Source organism: Lampetra fluviatilis, chromosome 12 (genome assembly GCF_964198595.1).
Source record: "Lampetra fluviatilis chromosome 12, kcLamFluv1.1, whole genome shotgun sequence".
In the NCBI taxonomy this organism is placed as follows: domain Eukaryota; kingdom Metazoa; phylum Chordata; class Hyperoartia; order Petromyzontiformes; family Petromyzontidae; genus Lampetra; species Lampetra fluviatilis.
The window spans coordinates 8125048-8140533 of NC_136286.1; the positions used below are offsets into that span (position 1 = coordinate 8125048).

A 15486-nucleotide genomic window follows, 5' to 3' on the forward strand; every position below is an offset into this window, starting at 1 on the left:
TCGCGATGCAACAGGAATACACAGACTCACTCTCGCTAATGAGATGTGTGCGCAGTCGTTGCTCGAGCTTGTCCGACTGCGGCATTAATCAACAACGTATTCTTGGGTTTTTCGGTAAAGTCACGTAGGTAAAAAATGTAAATTAATAAAAGTACAATAAAATAAAAATAAAATAAAATCACGACGTTTCGGAGGCAACAGCTTCCGTCTTCAGGTGGAACCGTCACAGCACGATAGCTGTATCAAGTCGTGATTTAATTTAATTTTTTATTTTATTTTACTTTTATTAATTAAATTTTTTTACCTACGTGACTTTACCGAAAAAACCCAAGAATATGAATCCTTGCAGTCACGAAAGCTTCAAATCTAGAATCAACAACGTGGCAGGCTGAGCGTTACTTGTCGGTAACATAACAACAGCAACTGACTTGCAGCTCCGATGTCAGGAGTCATGTAGAAATGGCAATCGCTGTTCATGGATCATGGTTTATAAAAGCTACATTTTATCTCTTGACGTAAAGCTTTCGTGACTGCAGGAATTCAGACTCTTTGGGTCTTTCGGTAAAAGTCACGTAGGTAGAAAAATAATAAAGTAATAAAAAATCACGACGTTTTGATCGCAACACAAGCAATCGTTTTCAGGTAAAAAAATACAACAGGCGGACTGCTGAGGCAGGAAGACATGTAGCGAGAGAGCTACTGCAGCCAGAGGTTATACAGGTTTGAGAAGGGTACAACCCAAGGGTAAGTGGGCGGGGATAGAGATGGAATTTGCAAGTCAATTTGCAAGTATATGTAAGATCGCAGAGCTAGGCAGTCCTCGGCCATTTTCTATCTACGTCACTTTACCGAAAGACCCAAAGACTACATTTTATAGTTTAGACCAACTTCTTCTTGCCATGAATGATATTGATGAAAAGCAACAGCTATCATTTCACATCGAGGTCGTTGAGCCACATGATTGCATCAGGAATAGCGGAGTGGTGCCTTGCCTTGATGATGCCTGATCACAGCTAATATCAGTGGCGAGTTATTAATGAAATCGGCCATGCCCTCCCTGCCACCTTACCATCACCAGCCCGCACTGGCCACCGTGGTGAAGTAAGGCCAAACAACCCCCCCCACCCCACCAACACTGACATGGCATGAGGAATGACCAGGGACTGTAAACTTCATGATTGTGAGTGCCACTGTCAAGCGACCAAAGAAAATCCCATTTATATATTTTTGTTATCAAATACCAATTTTAGATTTGAAGCTTTCGTGACTGCGAGGATTCATATTCTTGGGTTTTTTCGGTAAAGTCACGTAGGTAAAAAAAATAAAATTAATAAAAAGTAAAATAAAAATAAAATAAAAATCACGACGTTTCGGAGGCCACATTAATTTTAATTTTAATTTTTTACCTACGTGACTTTACCGAAAAAACCCAAGAATATAAAATACCAAGAAAACGTTTTTTACATGTTTGGCCAATCCTCGATATTTTTTTCATGCGGCATGCAGCAATGCGACAGACACCCTTCTAGTAAAACAATCGTAAGCCCGTGGTGTTCATGAGAAGTGAATGGCGGAGATAATATTAGGGTGGTGGCAATAATACAAAAGTGATGGAGATTATACGAGGGTGGTGGAGATGTTATTAGGGTGGAAGAGATGATATTAGGGTGGTGGAGATGATACAAAGGGGTGGAGATGACATTCAGGATGCAGAGAGGGTGTTGTGGTCTGCATTGTGTAGGAGGTCCTCACGTGGGGTCGTTGGCCAGGTTGAGGAACAGGCACACGTTGTCCATGGAGCCGTTCTCTTCAAAGTCCGACTTGAAGAACCTCGCAGTCTCCATGTTCACCTAGGGAATGAACCACGATTCCATACGGCTAGATACTGCTGTGGTGGAGTGGTTAGCAGCGCACTGGACTCGCAATCCAGGTTCTCTCGTTCGATTCCATCTCCCGGTGCGGCACAGTCTAATGGTCAACACACTCGACTTGCAATCCAGGGGTCGCCAGTTGAATTCAAATTCCTGGCTCGGCAGTTGAAACAACGCTGCAAGTTTCTTAAATTCCACCCCCCCGCCCCACCGCCTCTGTTCACCCAGGGGTATAATTTGGCCCAGCACATTTGTGTGATCGACAAGACGCGTGTGGGGGGGGGGGGGAGATGGGGGTAAATTGTGGGTATTTCCACCTCTTCCAACACATCTGGCCAGTGTGGAAGAGTAGGCCAACCATCGCTTAGAGGGGCTGTCTCCAGAGCTCGCACTCGTGAAGGCCCTTCTCGCATCAGTGGCGTAAGCAAGAAATTGCAGGGCTGTGCCTTTTACCTGTTACAGTAAGAACACAAACCAAATGCATACTTCGTGCCCTGATAATCACCATCATCTTGACGGCTTTAGAGATGCTCAATGGGCGTGGTTGACGAGGGGCTGATGCCAAACAAAAAAACCCAAAATGAAAGCGACACTTACGCCCATGGCAGCGAAGACGATCGCGAAGTTGTCATCGCTGTAGTCCATCGTGTCCTTGCCTTGCTTGACGAGACCGCCCTGGCGGCAGATCTGAGCCGCGATCTACGCAGACAACGCCACAACCGCAAACCGATCTCACGCAATCCACATTGCATCCAGAGCAGATCCATCGTGCACCACACTCATCGTAATCGACTCATGATGCTTGGTTCACTCTGCAGCCTCCAATCCTCTAGACACTGGAGGGAGGAAAAAGTAAGTGATTTATTGTGAGCGTAAAGTTCAATTAAATACATTTATTGAATGATGTTGTCACATGCCTGCATTCTCTGTAAGTGGAACAAATCTTTAACACGTTTCCATGCAAAACGCATAGCAATGTTTTAATGTGTACACTGCAATTGTCCATGCGATGATATGAGAACATCAACAGGTGGGTGTGCACATCTCCTTCACGAACGGCAAATTAAAGACAAGGCACAGTAATGCGACTGTGGTCGTGCAACCCAACCTACAGGGTTGTAATCGAACCCACGACCTCCTGTAAACCGGGCGAGGTAGTTAACATCTCGCCACCGTGGCGCCCCTGAATGGTGAGGGGGGTGAAGCTGTGGACGGACCTCGTTGTGGGGCAGGCCGGCCGCGGAGAAGATGGGGATCTTCTGCCCGCGGGCGATGCTGTTCATGGTGTCGATGGCCGAGATGCCCGTCTGGATCATCTCCTCGGGGTAAATGCGGGACTGGGGGTTGATGGGCTGGCCTGGCCCAGTCAAAGCGCACGGGGACAAACACGCCAAGGGGAGTATTGTTTGTTACGGTGTTTCCTTTCGCAAATTCCATCACACACTTTTCCATATGTACCCACCTACGATTTGCACGGTTGGCTACGTACGGCGCGAAAGAAGTTCAACATGCGTACGTATTCCAAAACCATATCCCGTGGGAAATTGGATACATGAAGAGCGCTTATGTAATCACCCGATCTCCTGTATGTCGTGCATGATTACATTGCACTGGTGTTACACTGGTTTAGGAGCAACACACAAGCACACTGTAGATATATGCACACCTGGACTTGCTCACACAATGGGTGTGCTTATGTGAGGCTTCCGCTGTACAACGGTTTTTAGTGTATTCTGTGAATGCTTAGGTAGATATTAAAAAAAATTTGAACTAAAGTTCACTGGCCAAAAAAAACAAAACTTTGCTCAGTTTCGAGTCAATGGAAGAGAGAACAGGGGAGCAGTGGTGCACTGCTCTATGGATGGAGAAACCTGAGTTTGATTCCTGGCCATGGCTGACATCAGTGGCGAGCGATGTCTGAACCGGTTCTGGGGCTCTTCCCTTCACCAACCCGCACTGACAAGTGTGGGGAAGTATGGTCAAATCACTCTGCCTTCATCTAGCAGTGGAGTGTAAAAGGGCTGAAATGTATTAATTATTGTGATATGGAATAAAAGGACCACACAAGTGAGAGCATAGTACCAACAAAATGTAAGGATTGCATAAAATAATGGGAAAACTTTTCACGATTCCTGTTATTTATTATTTGCTTACCAGAAAAATATTTGTAAGAATTTATTTTGGAATGTTTTTTTCCAGTTTTCAAAACAACAACACGCACTCAAAAAACAAATCCTCCTACATATAATTTCACTACCCTAAGGTAGACCTCTAAAGAAAAATCTGACTACGCATTTGGTGCCGCGGCGTTGACAGTGGTGAACCAGCTCAATTCACAAAAATAACTCTACACGTTCATCAACAGCAGCGTGGCCTTAACAGGAAAACGATAGAATCGGTGACATTTAGCACGTGCACAATTTATGTGCTATGAAGAAGGGTCATTTCCCGAAACGTCGTCAATTATATATGTTTTCATTGAAAGGCCACGGTGTTATTATTCTGAATACAGCAGAGTTGGCGAGCATAATACAACACGCCACGAATTTGTGGCACAACAACTTTCCTCTCCCTACGTTTTGCCGTTCATCCTCTGACAGCAATTTCAAATATTACACAACGGAAAAGGGGAAATCTCACTTAGAATACGAAATAACACCTGGCCAGTTCAATGTTTAACACGACATCAAGTGATAAAAAGCAGAAGATACTTTTCTTAAAAGGACTCTCTTCCTGGCTCGCAAAACTCTTAGAGCGCAGCACGCGATTACGCACAGTGACACACAAAAGGCTCCAATTGAGTTGCAGGGAGACTTGAGACTCCCAACCTGTCCCATCCATGCAGCGAGCACTTACCCATGATGTCCAAATAATCCTCTGCGAGCACCGGAGGGCCTTTGTCGATGGGCTTTCCCGAGCCATTAAACACTCGACCTGCATCGGAGGCACATTTTCCACAATCACTTAACGTCTCTAAAAGCTGAAAATCATGGGCGACGCTCACGTAGTCCCCGCTATTACATAGTCAGTTGTCCAGTAGTCATGCTATTCCATCATCCCGCTATTCCGTAGTCACGCTATCCCATCACCATGTTATCTCGTAGTCCCACTATCCTGTAGTCCCACGATCCCATGATCCCACTATCCTTTCACCATGCTATCCCATAATCCCACTATCCTTTCACCATGCTATCCCATAATCCCACTATCCTTTCACCATGCTATCCCATAATCCCACTATCCTTTCACCATGCTATCCCATCGCCCCACTATCTTGTCACCCCGCTGTCCCATAGTCCCGCTATCCCGTCGCCACAACTGACGAGGTGGACGCAATCACAGTCGCAAATATCCGTAAACACGGAAACAGCCCGGCCGGGGCGACTGACCCAGCATGTCCTCGGAGACGGGCGTCCGAAGGATGTCCCCGGTGAACTCGCAGGTGGTTTTCCTGGCATCGATCCCCGACGTGCCTTCGAATACCTGCGGTGGTGCAGAGCGGGCAACAGCAACCACCCCACCCCCCCAGAGGAAGCGTGAGTGGTCAGGTGGCACGCCTGGCTCAGACAGGACGCTGGGAGATTGGGATTTGGACAGGGAAGGTTCCTCATCTATCAGTGAAGAGTTGACTATAAATAACAGCACGGCGCTGCACTGAGCAAAGGAAAGCAAAAAGCAGACAGCCTTGAATTGTCAGCGAAGCAATCAATTGCCCTATACACATTCAAATCCTCTAGGAGGCACGGTGCTGTTGATTCGACTCAGAATGTCATCGGTGGCCATGCTAAATCAATATCTTTCACTCGCACCCCCACCCTGAGCCGCCCCTCCCCCACCCCCCCCACTTCGTTTTAATTATCATTCAGCTATTAATTCATCGCTCCGGCTGCACATCACAATAATTACAATCGTCATGACGATGACGTGCACCCTCGTCGCTTTCGCCGGAGCAGTTCACGCCCGCGTTCGGGGGGGTGGGGGGGGGCATCTACCTCGACTCTCAGCGCGGGGGGGGGGGGTGGAGGGGGTCGTGGGGGGGGGTGGAGGGACAAAGGGGAAGTGAGGGAGGGGGCCACCTGAGCTCGCGACACCCCTTGCTCCGTGCACTTTGCCGGTCGTCTGGGGAGAGCGGGGCGACATAGACTTGATGGCTTTTAAAGCGCCGGGCGGCAAAACTTTGGCGAGATCAGAGGCGAGGTGACAAATGAGGCGCGCCGTGAAGGGCCCCGCACTGGCGCGCGCGGGCACTTGGCCGCCAGCCAAGCGAGGGTCTCTGGGAGGTTAGCGTGGGGGGCCCCGTCGCTCCCTCCAAACCCACGCTCGCCCACTCGCTCCCGCTCGCTCGCGTGCCTAATTTAATGGCCAGAGAAACCTTTTGCCCAAACCCTTCTTGCTCACTGAGCAATCAGCCCACAGATGGCCTTACAGACGGGCAGAAATAATGAAAGAAATCATAATAAAACGGGCGCTGCCTGGAAACAGAAAGGACCGCACAAACTTTGGCAAAACACGGCCCACCCGCCTCCACCACCAGCCTTCCACCACTCCCCCTCTCCACAACCGTCACCACCACCACCCCCCCCTCTCCACAACCACCACCACCACCACCACCACCCCCCTCTCCACAACCACCACCCCCCCCCTCTCCACCACCACCACCCCCCCTCTCCACCATCACCACCACCCCCCCTCTCCACCACCCCCCCTTGTCTCCACCACCACCACCACCACCCACCCTCTCCACCACCACCACCACCCCTCTCCACCACCATCACCCCTCTCCACCACCACCCTCCCCCCCTCTCCACCACCACCACCACCACCCCTCTCCACCACCACCCCCCATCTCCACCACCACCACCACCCCCCCTCTCCACCACCACCACCCCCCCCTCTCCACCACCACCACCACCACACACCCCGCTTGGCACTGGGGCAGGCAGGACAGGTGCACCTTTGTTACCGTCAGTGCCGGGATATGCAAATTGAGCCGCGTTCGTGTAAATGTCATGCGGTAATTAAATGTCATTTGCGTCACGCTTAATTGCGCGCATTATACTTCTTCCGTCTTATAATGCGTTTAGGAAATAATTTAGTTCAGTAAAGTGCGCGTTCTGGGTGGGGCGGCGGTGTGCACGTAGCGGTTGGGGCGCTGCTGCACCGTGAACCGGGGCGATCCGAGTTCCACGCTCGGTGCACGGCGAACACCACTGGCCTCCAGTGACATCCGAAACGGTCCTGGATGACCCCCTTCACTAATCCACATTGACCAGTGGGGTGAAGTATGATAAAGATCAGAAGATTACGTTTGTTTTATTTGGACCTTCTCCAGGGAGGTAGGACATTCATTTGCAATGTTGAAGGGCCATTTCCCCCTAAATGTCGCCTGTTAAATACGTTACCTTTTTAAGGCCACGGTGTTATTGACGAATGTGTTGAGTTGTTTTTGTTAATTTGTTTAATGTTTCTACTAAGTGGTACTCTGCAGCCGTGCTTATTTGACTGATCTCTGCGGGATGATGATACGGATCAGTCAATGATAGACCGCAGCTTATGATGAAGATGAATGCGATGCTAGTGATAATTGTGAAAAAGGTGATGATGATAAGAGCTTACATCTTGAATCCCTCCCTCACTTGATGCAGCAAATCTGGCTGTGACGGTCCCACCTGATGACGGAGACTTGTGTTGCCTCCGAAACGTCGTGATTTTTATTGTTTTATTTGTATTAATTTTAATTTCATTTTTTACCTACGTGACTTTACCGAAAGAACTAAGAGTAAGAGGATGGTAATTGTGATGATAATGATTGTGACGTGGGTGGTGATGACGATGATTGTGACGACAGTGACGATGGGGCAGGGGGCAGAAGATCTCACCTGGACGACGGCCTTGGAGCCGCTCACCTCTAGCACCTGGCCACTGCGCCTCACGCCATCCGGAAGCGTCAGATGCACGATCTCCGCATATTTGGGAAACTAAGAGAAGCAGCAGAAACACAAAGGCTCTCTTATCTTATCTCGGATCGGATCGGATGGGCGGGAGGGGGACCGGTGGGGGGAGGGGCGGTAAGGCGCAGGCTGCGGCATGGATACTGTGCAGGAGAAATGTTGAATGTCGGTGCCGTGTTGCAGTGACAAAACACACTGATACGCAGCGTAACACAAGTGCCTCACTGGTGCAAAACACACTACAACACAACGAGAATCAAATGTTTTATGAACACTGCGTTACTTAGAGGCGTGGAAAAGTGAGACCCCTCTTTGTATTGTGGCCTCAGGTGACATTCGTCGCGTTTCTGAGGCTGGGAGCAGCACGGGAAGCAGTGGTGTTGATTGGGGGGTTGGGGGTGGGGGGCCCGCAACACGAACATGGTTGAGAGCTAATGATGTTCATGTCAATCCACTGCTGGATGACGGCCTCCCCACACCAGACTTCTGCGAGTGTGCGGTGCAGGTCACTTGACCGTGCTTCTCCACGCTGGTCACCGAGTGCGGCTTGGCGAAGCCGCGGGAGCGTAGACGCGGGGAGCACATAACAGTACGGTACAACGATGGATTTTTCCTCGCCGCCCCCCTGCTGACAACATAGCCCAGCGTCCCTGACGCGCGGCGGTCCCAAACATCAATGGGACGTCCCAAAGGGAGATCCAGGCCACTTTTTCCTGCATCAAAAAGGTGCCACGATTTGCTGCTGACGTCATCGTTTTTTGGCTACTCTCCTCGCGAGGGAGTGACGTAATGCCATCAGGTTCTCATCGTGAAGTGACGCGGTGCTCTCCGTGTGCCCGCCACAAGCATGGATTCTCGCTCGACTCGGGTAACCGGGGGTTGCCACCTGTGCTGGTTTACCCAGGACGGTCCCCGTTGTTCAAGTCTTCCCAGGACACGACAAGAGTCGGCTTGCGTCAGCTGAGTAACAATACGCCACGCGAGACGAGGGGTTAACTCGTGGTGCTCGCTTCGTCCGCTCAATGCGAGATATTCTTATTTTCACGATATCTTCTGGGGAATTTTTTTTTCTACCTCAGAGGTGGCACACGTATGAGCAAGAGTGATGGGAAATGAGAAAAATCCGACAATCTCAGCGCCAGTCGTAACTTTTGCCATTTTCTGTCTCGTCAGTTCCAGACTATCCAAGCAAATGTCACCCAATTTGCATAACATGCCACATCGTGTAAACACCAGACTTTACATTAAATGTCTGCAATTGCTTGGTGTATTTAGTGACAACGCTACTTGGGTGAAATTGTTTGGTTGATATTATAATAACAACAATAGTCATCATTATTATTATTTAAAGCACTTTGTCAATCCGCTGCTGGATGAAGGCCTTCCCACCCATTAGCAACGTAGACTTGTTGCTACAGGAGGTACTCCATCCGTGCACTCTTACCATGAGAAAATAACCAATGGCATGCCGACACGCAGCGCTGGGCCACACAAAAACACAGTCGGTGTAAATGTTCTACTATACACGTGCTTTGTCAATAAGTTTGAATGAACGCATCCTAAGGTGTAGGCCGCTCGAGACTACGACTGTGCCCCTTCGACGGCCATCGTCAGCATCATCATCATCAGTCGTGATCAATCCACTGCTGGATTAAGGCCTCCCCGAGTATTCACGGTCCCGCATGGCAGTTCGTCTCGCACCTGCACACAAGATGATTTCGTGGCTCCATCTCTGTGGCAGGTCACGTGCTCTTCTTTGGCTGACATTCCGACATTAGCCTTAACCCGCCGGCCATTTTCCCTTCCAGTGATGTGTCCTGGTCACGCACCCTTGTTTTTTCCTAACATCAGCATCAGGGTTTTATTGTTCTTTCGCCACACCTCCGATTAGAATGGTTGGCTACATATGATTCGAAAGAAGTTAAACATACATGGTTACCGTGAAATCATCACCTGACTGATTTCACAAACTCGAAGATGTAAGCTTAGGTCCTTCCATCGCTCGTTATCCTTGTTTTAACTCAGACAATGTTTCCCTTTAATCAGCTCGTCGAGACACAAACTCTCCATTCTGCTTTTATGGATGATGATATCTTCTGCACAGACAGGAGCTGTACGCAGGACATAATCATTCCAAAATTGAGCCAAGTTTGCCCAGATCGCTCACCCGGAAAATATGTTCGCAGCCTGCACACCACATCCACCATACCTCTCGCCACGGCTGTGGCTACTCGTCACGCGCCACCAGCCCCACTCTACCAAGCGACCCGGAAAACGTTCGGCGAAAAATTAAGCCCTGGGCCGTAGATAATTAAAGCAATTCCGTAAGTGACAAATTGGGGAGAGCTTAAGCTACGTCAGCTGCACCTGAAAACCAGGAGGAGGAGAGTGTGGCTATAAGTCCCACGGAAAAAAAATATCAGCCAAAGCAACAACAAAAAAATGCGTTGTTGTTGTTGTTGTAGTAATACCTTCACTTGGTCCAGAATCACCAGAGGGCCGTTGACTCCTGACACCGTCTTGTACGCTACGGGTGTGTATGTGTGGGGTGGGGGAGGGGGGAGGAAACACAAGGAGGGCAGTGAGAAAGGTTAATGTAGTACTGCAGGGTACTCGTGGTGGGGGCAGTGCCGCGCGTGACGCGTATTGCACACGACAAGTGTGGCGCGCCGCTTCTGTCAAAGGTCACCAAGTGCCCAGCTGCTCAGAGCAAATTGGGGGAAAGCACATCTGCAGAGGCCTCGGCATCTCCCGCTAAGGTGCCTTGCACACTTCCCACTTAGTCCGGGCCAGAACCTGCTGAGGCGGAGAAATTCAATTAAACAACTTCAAGTTCTAATCCTAATCAGCAACCCCCCCCCCCCCACCAGCTGTGACGATCAATGCATTTGACACAGGGGCCGTGAGATGTGATGTTTGAAGCTGTGCTGCTTGGCTGAAGAGCAGTCATAAAAAATCAATGTTTCCTTATAAATGTCAGTGGCTGTGACTTCTGCTCGCCCGGACTTAATTTTCGAAGTTTTTCTTTTTTTCGAGCAGCGTGTCCGCGATCGCGACGCTCGTGCGGCGGCAACGATATCCGCTCGCCGTTGGCGACAGAGCGACCTCTTAAGCAGGTGACGGGATAATTTCAACAACAGCCCAATAAAACAACAAAAAATCCGATTAGCATGAGAATATGCGCCCGTTGCTTAATTAATCCATTAACTATTCCCGCATTGGCTGCACATTCAACATTGCACGGTGCGTTGCTGATTTTGTTTGGCCTAATCATATTCATGACCGCGCATTCGCATGCACGCTCACGCACTTTGTGGCTCGTCGTTGTTTGGCTCAATCGCATTAAAGTGCTCAACACAATTTGCGGTGGTGCCAAAGCTTCCACGGCGTGGCAAGAGGCATCGTTCTTTCATCCCATCGGCCGCCCGCCCGCCCGCCCGCCGGACGACGGCTCCGAAGGAGGACGTCCCACCTCTCCGCACGACCACGGGGCCATCGTCACCAACCACTCGGGCACATTTCGCGGGCGTCCAAATCCGCCGGCATTGTCGACGTCGTCGTCGTAGCCGTCGACGCCCTCACTCAACCTGCGCGGCTCAAGCGCGGAATCTCCAAGACCATCGGAAGCGATTAGGCCGATAAGAGGGAGCGGTCGAATAACGAGCGGCCGCTCGGCGGTTCGCGTGTGGTCAACTCGGCAGGCGCGAGGTGGCGGAGAGGAGGCGAATTCGTAATCTCGCCTTCGGGAATTAGCCGCTCCCTTTCAGCCCCGTTCCCAGTGGTAACTCCCATTCAGAAAATCCACAATGATCTGAGTGACAAAGAGGCCTGAAAGGCAAGGAAAACACACAGGAAGTAAACACCCTCCTGCGCTGAAAACCCCATCCATCTGGTAAGTAATTAGCCACAAGCCAAACAGCTCCACCCCCTCCAGCTCCGCTTGCGAGCAGCTCATGTGTGGGCCGGACCACACATTCACAGGAGCCGTGAACAAAAGACACCCCCATTTTTGTTTTACCGTCACAATCGCTCCCCTTTAGCCGAGCGTGGAATTCCGATCCAGAACCGCAACAGCTCGGCATGGTCAATGCTCAATGGCCATCCCCCCTTGCCCTCTGCAATAGTTTAGGGCGTTTTTTTTTACAACTCCCGTACTCCGCGAGACGTTCCCGAGCCCCCCCCCACACCGCCCCCCCCCAACTCGTCAACCACCCTACCCCGACATCCCAACCCTCCCACCTACGCGCTCCCCTCACGCCCACACGACACCCCCCCCCCGCACCATGTCCCCGTCCGCCACCGCAAGCAAATTATCAAATCAATTAGCAAACGAGGCCAGGACAACACGGAGGGCAATGGGGGAGAAGATAATGAGGTCGGTGTCAGTCTCACCCGTAGCCCTGCTAAAGAATACCCCTCTCAGGGGGAGCCGAGGAGCATTTAAAGGATTAGCCAGCCCCCGACTCCACATTGCGCTCGCAACAAGATGCATTCAGCAGCCGGGCCGTGGGACCTGCCACTGACGCACAATTAGTCAGATTCGCCGAGAAAACGCCCCCGCATCCCATTGTGTCGCCGGTGGGGGGTCACGCCAAACGGGGACTGCATGGGATTCTTTTTCCTCCTCCTTCTCCTCCTTCTTCTTCTACTAACGCCCGCGACTAAAAGGATTTGTCCGTGTCATGCTCCTTTAAGCCGGTCCGCCTGAAGGACACACAAGCACTCCGCGGCTCGCGCTCCTTGTGTAACGACAAGAAGAAGAATATAGAAGGAGGAGGGAGGGGGGGTGGTGGTGGTGGGTCGGGAGGACCCATCGCTCTGGAGAACTTTCTGAAAACAAATATTGACACTGCTAACGCCACCAGCCGCCGCCGCCGACCGGCGCGAAGATGAGGCGGGGACAGCTGTGTAAGTGGCCTGCCACCACAAAGGCGATTATGAACGCTGTGAGCGACAATCGTGGGTTTGGCCCCTGTGTCGAAAAGAAATGGGGTTAACCGCGTTCTGCAGTTTTTTCTTGTTTTTCCTTCACTCTCGGGGTCGCGATATACCCAATTCTATAGGCAGAGCATCGCCAATTAAGCAGGCACCTCTGCCCCACCCATTGAAAATACGAATTTAGTGGTTATTAGTTATTTAAAACGATGGCTCAATTGGCATCGCTGCAAGCAGTAAAATCCCGTGGCATTCTGATCAGTGAACCACTTAGAACCGAGTACTTGTTACGGCAGTTATTGAAAACACAAACAGATAGGTCGTTATTCTGTCAAAGTTTAAATGGCCTTTTGTGTTCACTGCTGCTCTGTCTACAAGATCCGCACGTTTCGTTTGTCGTGAAGCAATCGTCTATGGACGTCAATCGCTTCCTGGGATTGTTCGACAATAGCGATATTTACTCTTAAAGCGCATCAGTTCGCGGGACACACGTGCGCCGTTTATACAAAGTGAATCAAATAAATGTGCAATATGGGATAATTTGTCCTTTGTTCTGGTGAACTACCCACGTTTAAAGATATTGTAAGCGCGCAGGACGGTGTTTAAGTTTGACAATCTTAAGATTGTCCCGATTAAAATGTATTCCTGATTTTTTTAAATTAGTAGTGTTTTCCGTGTTGTGTTTTCACAATAGAATGTGTGTTCTGTTTTGCTCAGCTTTCTCAGAGGGGCTCTTTACAGCTCCCTGCAGTGGAGGCCATTTTTGCCAGTGACGCAAATTACGAACAACACTGAGCTATAACACGCAAACACATCAGATGGCTGCTTTTTCTAAAACAAATAAAAACATAAAAACTCTACTTTAAAAATCCAGCAGTTCGGCAATGCAGGTTTCTCGTCTGAACGAGTCTCTCTATAAACCGCAACACTAGCCTCAAGGTTATTTGTTAGCATCGAGCACCAACCCAAGTCCAAACCGGTGGAGGCTGTGGCCAAACTGGAGTGGGATGGCTTTTTGACAAGCGGGATCCTGAATGAAGTCCTCTGCAGTGCTGGTGTTGAATGCGCGCCCTGCCACTGTGTTGTCAAAGCACGGCCTGGACTTCTGTCTCGTTTATACAAAACAAGGGAGACCAATCGTGGCAGTACGCCAGACATGTGTAGTACTCAACTAAAACTAAACTATATTTAACAGGTAAAGCCCGCCGTGCTATTAGCTTTTTATCAGAGGTGACGTGGCGACACATGATAACTCATCGAAGCGGCTTATACCATACGTGGGAATTTATAGTCGCAGGCAAATCATATAAATGTGAGCTTCTAAATGTGGAGGGTAAAACCGGAGGGACCGGAGAACAAACCACACGACCCCTGCGGGGGAGAGAGAGCACGCAAACTTAAAATGAACAGGCGTCAAGGTCGGGATCGAACCCATGACCTCCTGCGTCCTACCATTCGAGGGAAATAACATCTTTCCACAGGGACGCCCCTGGTAGCAAGACGGCCTGTGAAGGCAAGGCGTATGTAACGGGGGGGTGGGGGGGTGATTTCATCAGCGGAACAAGTGTCATTTGCGAGGGCCATGGTCCTAGCGGTAAAGTTGGCGATGTTGTTGGAGGTGCAGCAGTAAGCGTGGTAATGATCGGTGTGGTGGTGATGTGGTTGTGGCAGTGCTGGTGGTGACAATTGTGACAATGTTGGTGATGGTTGCGGTGGTAACATCAGTGTGGTAACATCATTGTGGTAACATCAGTGTGGAGAAAGGAAGTGTAGCGGTTGGTGCACTGTGCTACTAACCCGACGGCCCGAGTTCGATTCCCACTCACGGCCAACACCAGCCACGAATATTTGAACTGGTCCAGGGCCTCCCCTAGGTCGACTCAGCCTCAAATAAATACCTCGTGCGCCGTGTAAACATCGCTACTGGGGAGACAAAAGCGGTTCGGCATGGTGCTGGCCACCCACCCTCTCGTGAGCTATGCCAGGCATTCTAGGTGCTACTCGCTAACAGCACTTGCCTCAACAGTCTGTTAAGGCTATACGGGGGGGGGGGGATCTTTGTCTTTCATCTTTCCGACATACCTGTTTTCACCTGAGGACGGCTGCTTGCGTTGTGGCCGAAACGTCGTGAGAATTATTTTATTATGTTTTATTATTATTTTATTATTTCCATTCTACGTGACTTTACCGAAGGAACCAAGAAGATGAATCCCTGCAGTCACGAAAGCTTTTAATCGAAATCTTTGTCTTTGTTAACAATTGTGGTGGTGGTGGTTTAAGTAGCAGTGCTGGCGATGGCTGTGGTGGCGTGCTCGCTGTGTGCTTGTCTAGAGGCGGTTGGCCACGTGCTCGATTCGCCCATGGCTGGAGCAGACTGCGTCCGGTGTGTTTTTAACGACGCGGCTGGAGATTTCTGGTGCGGGGGAGTTGAGGCAGCCAAGCTTGTCGGAGGTTTCGGGGTGGTTGCTCACATTTCTGGCTTTAATGAAGTGCTCACTAACGGCACTTGCGCAATCAGCCAGACAATCGGCTTTCAACGCTCACCGTGAAATTTTGCACTTCACCCCACTGTCTGTTTCGCCGCACATTTTTGCAACTCGATTGACTTACGTGGTGAGCAAAACATCGTTGCATAATAATGCTTAGTCTTTCCAACGCCACTTATTATGACAACGAATAGTACATGTACTCTGACTATGATATCATTTATAAATATTGATGCATCATTA

At 50.0% G+C, this 15486-nt stretch overlaps 1 protein-coding gene across 1 annotated transcript in view; it reads right to left on the bottom strand.

Moving 5' to 3' along the window:
• The window catches only part of ATP6V1B2 (ATPase H+ transporting V1 subunit B2), a 40003-nt gene that overhangs the window by 10459 nt on the left and 14058 nt on the right, over positions 1 to 15486 (bottom strand). Inside the window, exons 2-8 of the mRNA XM_078861567.1 lie at positions 10294 to 10349; positions 7751 to 7849; positions 5261 to 5354; positions 4728 to 4805; positions 3089 to 3228; positions 2469 to 2570; positions 1753 to 1850 (exon numbers count right to left, since the gene is read on the bottom strand). Of these exons, the coding sequence (XP_078717693.1) occupies positions 1753 to 1850; positions 2469 to 2570; positions 3089 to 3228; positions 4728 to 4805; positions 5261 to 5354; positions 7751 to 7849; positions 10294 to 10349 (667 nt within the window). The remainder of the gene's footprint in view (positions 1 to 1752; positions 1851 to 2468; positions 2571 to 3088; positions 3229 to 4727; positions 4806 to 5260; positions 5355 to 7750; positions 7850 to 10293; positions 10350 to 15486) is intronic.